At 48.6% G+C, this 7,500-nt stretch overlaps 1 protein-coding gene across 1 annotated transcript in view; it reads right to left on the bottom strand.

Moving 5' to 3' along the window:
* npas1 (neuronal PAS domain protein 1) overlaps positions 1 to 7,500 on the bottom strand; it is a 32,595-nt gene that overhangs the window by 9,434 nt on the left and 15,661 nt on the right. The window contains exons 3-4 of the mRNA XM_056283884.1: positions 6,435 to 6,502; positions 4,059 to 4,148 (exon numbers count right to left, since the gene is read on the bottom strand). Of these exons, the coding sequence (XP_056139859.1) occupies positions 4,059 to 4,148; positions 6,435 to 6,502 (158 nt within the window). The remainder of the gene's footprint in view (positions 1 to 4,058; positions 4,149 to 6,434; positions 6,503 to 7,500) is intronic.

Here is a 7,500-nt window from a genome sequence, read left to right as displayed (position 1 = left end):
TCCTCCCACATCACTCCTCCAGACGCGACCTCTTGTCTTCCGCCTCTCCCCTCCTCCCTCTCCGCCCACCACCTGCTGCCTGTGTGGTTCCAAGGTGTAGCCCTGTGTTTTCCGCTCTGGACACCTTGGGTGAGGAAAATTACACATCCATGCACCAGAGGAATGGGCAACAGGCTGTGCCCTTGGTCAAGGTGCCTGACCCGGGCTAAGCCGGCTAAGCAAACCCCCTGTCTGGGGAGAGACCCGGGCCATAAGCTGGGGGTAAAGGGGTCAGACAGGGAGACAGGACATGGCAGGGCAGCGGCGGTCCAGAGGGGCAACCTGTCCTCCAAATCAAACCGAAAACAAACCACCGGTTACACCTTCTTTTTTCTTTTTTCTTTCCCAGACAGATCATCGTTTTGCTTGCCTGTCCTCCCTCCCTCTCCCCTGTGTCTTCCACCACTCACCCACAAAGTCAAAGTGTTCTGATGATTTTCTGTCCTCAACATATTTGAGTCCCTCCCCGCCCTCTTTTTCTTTTCCTTTTCTTCCGTATCTATTTTTCCGCCGCCACTGTGCGTCTATATCCATCCATCACATAATTTCTCTCTCTTGCTCTCTCTCTCTCTGTTGGTCCTTACTTTCTCTCCGGCTCATCATAAACCATCCGCCATCCCCGCTCAGTCTCATCTGTTCTGGAGATAAACGTGGTATTGTATGTTCAAGGTTTTGAGCGTAATCTTCGATCATAAATAATTTCATTAGAATGCTGATGGCTCGGGCCCGTGTTTGAGAAGATGTGATGGGTTAGGCCATCTGTTCAGCTGATAAGAACAGCTCTGTTTTATTAGCATCTCCACCAAAGCCTGCTGTCTTGTTTACCTAGGCAATCCCAAGACGTATTTCACTCCTACCGCACATTTAAACTCTATTTACACACTCAGACTCCCTCTCTCCTCCTCTCTCCCCCCCCTCTCTTTCACTCCGTCCTTTGCGTTTCTCCTCTCCTTTTCTCCCTCATCCATCCTATTTCTCTCTAACCCCCCCCACTCGTTTTCCACTGTCTCCTCCTAGTTTCCTCGTTTGACTGTGTCAAACATCTTTGCGTTGTTTTTTTTAAAAAAAAATTGTGCATGTGCAAGCTCAGGTGTGCGCACTCACACACACACACACACACACACACACACACAAACACAGGCTGCAGGGCCCAGCGGTCCGATTCTCAAGAAAAACCTCATGAACGTTCTCAAGAAATGGGTTGAAAAGTTTGTACAATCTGTCTTCACTGTCATTCTGTAAAAAAAAAATCTTTACAACTTTGTAAATAAGAACTTCTCACATGCCGCCTTACAGCTGCTACAAGGGGTTTTGGATTTCTGTTGACTTTGCAGGCCCCTGTGGCTCACGGAAGAATGCATTCGTTTCGCATGAGCATTGCCTCTTGTTGCAAAGATCAACAGTCACCCTCTGGCAGCTCGTACATTTGTTTTGAAGGGAAGAGTGAGAGATGTAGTGGTGTTTTGGAAGAAAAAAAAAAGGTGTTCGCAAGACACAAATCCAACACAAATCATTTCGTCAGATTTGGCGAAGGAATCTGACCCCGTGACAGGCATTTGGAGACGTTGTACGGCGACCTCTAATCCGCTCGCTTACAGTCTCACTTGATTATGTCGGTCCGAGAGAGGCGTCAAAATTAAACCGAGACTGATGAATAATCGGTGAATATGTCCTTGTAGTGGCTTTAAAGATATATATTTGTGGATGATGTAAGTGAAAGGGCAAGGCGATCCAGTCTTTCTATAAAGCTCTCTGTGGATTTTCCCTCTTTTTCCCTCTGCAATCCACAGAACCGCCATCAGAAGAACAATGCGCATCGTCTTTATAGCCTGCTATCAGAAGGGTCAGTACAGTCATTAAGCTTATGCCAGCTGATAAAGTGGTCACAACAACGCCGTCCTCATGATCTATTCCCAAACAAAGAACAGCAGCCTCATTATTTGTTAAGAGGATGCCTGCTAGGTTAGCTAGAGCATAAAGGGCATTTTAATCTGGCACTGAGGGTCACATGGTGATAAAAACAAAAGACGTGGCATTATATCTTACATGTTTAAGAAAGAGATGCTGTAGCACTCAGAGGGGACAAAAACTCCGGTGAAGAAGTGTACCTGCTCTTTTATCGTGTGTACGATGCCTCATTGGTGCAATCAGTCAACCAATAAGAGGGACAGTTTACTGTAAAACAAATCCATCAAATTCAGCTGGGTCTAACCATACGTTCGCTACAGTGACAATGTTCAGTGTTAACTGATAAAATAGACTACTAGTTTAACAAAGACACGTAGTGGTCAGGGCATCCGGGTAGTGTTGTGGTCTATTCTGTTGCCTACCAACACAGGGATTGCTGGTTCGAATCCCCGTGTTACCTCCGGCTTGGTCGGGCGTCCCTACAGACACAATTGGTGGTGTCTGCGGGTGGGAAGCCGGATGTGGGTATGTGTCCTGGTCACTGCACTAGCACCTCCTCTGGTCGGTTGGAGCGCCTGTTTGGGGGGACTGGGGGGAATAGCGTGATCCTCCCATGTGCTACGTCCCCCTGGCGAAACTCCTCACTGTCACATGAAAAGAAACAGCTGGCGACTCCACATGTATCGGAGGAGACATGTGGTAGTCTGCAGCCCTCCCTGGATTGGCAGAGGGGGTGGAGCAGCAACCGGGACGGCTCGGAAGAGTGGGGTAATTGGCTGGGTATGATCAGGGAGGAAAAAAAAGGGGGGGGTCCAAAAACAAACAAACAAAAAAAAGAAATGTAGTTGTCATGCTGCAGCACAAAGCTAGCATAGTTAGTGTAGAGACAGCGGTTAGCCGACGGTTGCTAAAAGAAGACTTTAGCCTAACTAGCACTGTGACATCCAATATGTGTTTGTCCTTCTCATTCACTTAACAGTATGAAAAACAATTAATCAAATTAACCTTTGCTTGACAACGCAGCTAAGACAACTGTTAACTGATGACGGAGGTAAGGAGAAGATATTCGGAATAAAAGTTGAGATGTGTTTCAAGGATTTCATCATCTCTCCTTAAATCTGCTGCTAAGGGAAAAGTTGAGTAAAAGACTGAGAAAACTTTTTGGATTTTCTTTCTTTTTTTGGGCGCATGCAACTTTTCTTGGATTTCCTCTTGAATTTCAACTTAAAAGTGGACATTTAAGAGGACATTTCTTCTCCGGAGTGTTCCCCGTGTCCGGCTGCAGGTCACTGGAGAGTGGCGGGAGGGCCAGACTCTCAGTCACAGCAAATTTACACGTTTAAAAAGCCACTCAATTACCTCCGCTATTGTAGTTCTGGCTCTCCCCTCTCTCTCTCTCTTCCTCCCTCTGTCTTTCTCCCTTTCATGCTGTACAAGTGCTTTTTCGCTTGTCCAAACATCTCTCTCTTATCACCCTTCTCCTCCTTTCCTCCCCTTCTCTTTCTCTCCCTGGCTGTCTCTATCTATCTTCCCATCCCCCTTGGTGTTTTTCCCCTCCCTACAATCAATGTGGCTTTTAAGATGCCTATCGATTTGTTCCCCTAGACAGGCCCAGCGCGCTGGGGCGACACTTTGATTGCTGGGCCAGTAATTACTGTTATTATTTATGCATCTGGGCAAAATGGCAGGACTTAACATTCACAGTACAAGAGGCCACAGGCAATCAACCAAGGTGAGCACCTGGTGGGAGAGAGAGAGACGAGAGACAGAGCGAGGCAAACAGACAAACGGGGGGAGAGAGAGAGAGAGAGAGAGAGAGAGAGAGAGAGAGAGAGAGAGAGAGAGAGAGAGAGAGAGAGAGAGAGAGAATACCATTGGCCCTGTGAGACTTGCACTCCAGAGATGAGCTCGGAGTGCAGTCAAAGATATTCACACTCACACACACTCTCGGGAAGGGATATGAAAGCATAAGCAGAAGATACGATAGCTCACACATACATGCAAACACATGCACTCATATTCAAAGGGTTATGTGTGTGTGTGTGTGTGTGTATGTGTGAGAGAGAGAGAGAGAGAGAGAGAGAGAGAGAAGATTTACAGTTGAGTCTTACCTGTGAGAGTCCTAGGTAGATGGAAACCGTCTCAGAGATGTAGAGGAATCGTCCCTCCTGACTGACCACGAACACAAAACCATCCAGAGACTGTGGGATGTATACATGCAGACACCGCCCAAACACACACACACACACACACACACACACACACACACACACACACACACACACACACACAGGAAGGCAAACAGAAACAAGACAGACAAATTAGGGCAATTAGTGCGTATCGAACAAATTAGAATGAGCTGGAGAACAAACAACCTGTCACCCCCTCGGCCTCGTCTCTGCTCTTACCTACAAACACACATTCACAGCCACATTTATGCACATGTGCACACACACACACACACACAAACACGCGCACACACAAACAAATGTGCACGGACATGAAACAGCTCCCTTAGGTGCAGGCTGCAACTATGTACAACAGCCGCCAACTGACAGAGTCAACAAGACCTGCATGACAAAACACACACAGTGCACTGAGGAACAGCAACCACAACACACACACACACACACACACACAAACACTCACACAAGAAGACACAAAATCTGATATACATAAACACAAGCACACAACACAAAGTCATGCACATACAAATATAAACAAATAAAGCAGGGCACAGAGACGGTAAAAATGAACTGATGGACCAGAGCTGTTTCAATCAGCTGTAATAAACACACACACACACACACACACACACACACACACACACACACACACACACACACACACACACACTGCTTTGTCCTTTGTGTGCAGCTGGACACACCCATCCACAAAACACACACACACACACACACACACACACACACACACACACACACACACACACACACACACACACACACACACACACACACACACACACACACACACACACACACACACACACACGTAAAGTCAGGTAAACCGGAGGTGCTGTGGCCGGCAGTGAGTCTAATGAGATGTGAAAGGTATACAGCCAGCCCATTAGAGAGGACTCCTTCACAGAATAATGTTAATCGTCATAACAAGCATCCAAAAGAGAGCCAACAGCAGCCACACACACACACACACACACACACACACACACACACACACACACACACACACACACACACACACACACACACAGACTGTGGCCACTCTGCTCTAGAAGAATGATTGCTATTTTGGTGGCCCTCGCTTAAAGTGGCGGTGGTAATTTATGCAATTGACACATCCAGTATGCAAATGCGTGTGGCCTGGGTGTGGGGCGTGTGTCGGGTGGGGAGAAACCAGCCGCCTGAATGTCGGAGAACTAAAGTGCAATTATCGGGCTATTACCGCAGGAGGACGGCGGGGAGGAAAGAATCATACTGAAGCGTTTTCTGAAGCGTTAATTTGATTTCTATCACTGCCATTCCCTCAGCCCCATCCACCAACCCTCCCTCCCGCCCCACCGGCCCCCCGAAATGTCTGAGGAGAGCAGACATATGTAATGTTGCTTTGTTTTAGCGCAACCTTCTCGCTTACCTTTCCATCTATTCCTCCATCTCTCTTTTATTTATTTATTTATTTATTTATTTGCTCCGTACCTGTCTGCCCCCCGTTCACTCACGCTCGCTCTTCCTTTTCTTATTTCCTCCTTAATCCTGCGAGCCGCCTCCACCCCCCCCCCGTCGCCCCCCCCCCCCCACACCACCACCACCACACACACATTTTATCCCTCTCTCTCGTCTGGCTGTCCTTCTATCTATCGTCTCCATTCCCTAAGCCTGCTCCTGCTCCTTTCTACAATCTGTTGTACAGCATCCTTCACCCTTCCTCTGGTTCTTTGCCTCTACATCCTTATTTCCTCCATGCCTCCCTCCAGTCCCCTCTCCCGAGTCCCCTTCAGTCTTCATTCATCTGCCAGGGCAATGTAAGGCATTGCCCCTGTGGATTCAGCAGTGTGTGTGGGTGTGCGTGTGTGTGCGTGTGTGTGTGTGTGTGCGAGTGTGTGTGTGTGTGTGTGTGTGTGTGTGTGTGTGTGTGTGTGTGTGTGTGTGTGTGTGTGTGTGTGTAAATATAGCAAGCCAGAGAGACCAAGTGAGTACACAGCATCAGCGCAGGAAGCCTTGGTCACTCCGGGTTAATTGTCATTCCAGCGGAGCTTTGACCTTGTTATTGTCTATGCGTCGGAACATGGACGTTTTCTAACAAACAGACACGTGTGTGTGTGTGTGTGTGTCTTAAACTTGTTTGTCTCCGACCACAAAATAATTGGAACAAAGAAGGAACCTCACAAGGCAAACAGCTTTGAGCCATTATGCAAAGACAACGCCATCAATCACACGTGTGCGGCTAAATGCTACCATTACCACGATGACAGTGTAATTACACAGAAACAGGAAGCTGTGGGGTTTTACCTGTAGCAGGTGTGCACCAAGGTGCTGTTCAAACATGTCAGTGGCCAGAGAATGGGTGGAGCGTCTCACTGTGAACAGAAGGGAGAACAACACATGGATGTGATGGATACCACCGTTAACTCTCCCCTTCGCTTCTGGGTCTCTAACACTGGTTCAGGCCGGCCTTTACCTGCGATGAACCCCCACAGTGGACCCCCCAACAATAACACATATATTGCTTTTGGCTTGCTGGAGTGTGTCAAGGACCCTTATGACACTTGAAATTCGGGTGCATGTTTTGTCATGCCGGGGTGTGCCTAGAGACAGGTGTAGCCGCATTCAAATCAGAGTGGCGACCGAGCCCGTCACATCAGTGCTCATAAATTAATGCTTATTAGCTTTTGTTTTATTTTTACACTTTGATGTTTTTCTCTCCCTTTTTCTCCCCAGTTGTACTTGGCCAATTACCCCATACTTCCAAGCGGTCCCAGATGCTGCTCCGCCCCCTCTGCCGATCCGGGGAGGGCTGCAGACTAACACATGCCTCCTCCGATACATGTGGAGTCGCCAGCCGCTTCTTTTCACCTGACAGTGAGGAGTTTCGCCAGGGGGATGTAGCGCGTGGGAGGATCATGCTATTCCGCCCAGGTCCCGCTACCGCCTGAACAGGTGCCCTGACCGACAAACAGGTGCCCTGACCGACCAGAGGAGGCGCTAGTGCAGCGACCATGACACATACCCACATCCGGCTTCCCACTTGCAGACACGGCCAATTGAGTCTGTAGGGACGCCTGACCAAGCTGGAGGTAACACGGGGATTCGAACCGACGATCCCCGTGTTGGTAGGCGATGGAATAGACTGCCATGCCACCTGAACACCCTGATGCCTTGTAATGTTGTCGTATTGTAAAACAAAGCGTTAGTGGCGTCCGGATAGTGTTGCGGTCTATTCCGTTGCCTACTAACGCGGGGATTGCCAGTTCGAATCCCCACGTTACCTCCGGCTTGGTCGGGCGTCCCTGCAGACACAATTGGCCGTGTCTGCGGGTGGAAAGCCAGATGTGGGTATGTGTCCTGGTCGCTGCAC

The sequence above is a fragment of the Lampris incognitus genome, chromosome 7 (genome assembly GCF_029633865.1).
Source record: "Lampris incognitus isolate fLamInc1 chromosome 7, fLamInc1.hap2, whole genome shotgun sequence".
Classification (NCBI taxonomy): Eukaryota; Metazoa; Chordata; class Actinopteri; order Lampriformes; family Lampridae; genus Lampris; species Lampris incognitus.
The sequence above is the reverse complement of the archived record's forward strand: the minus strand, read 5'-3'. Positions and strand labels throughout refer to the sequence as shown.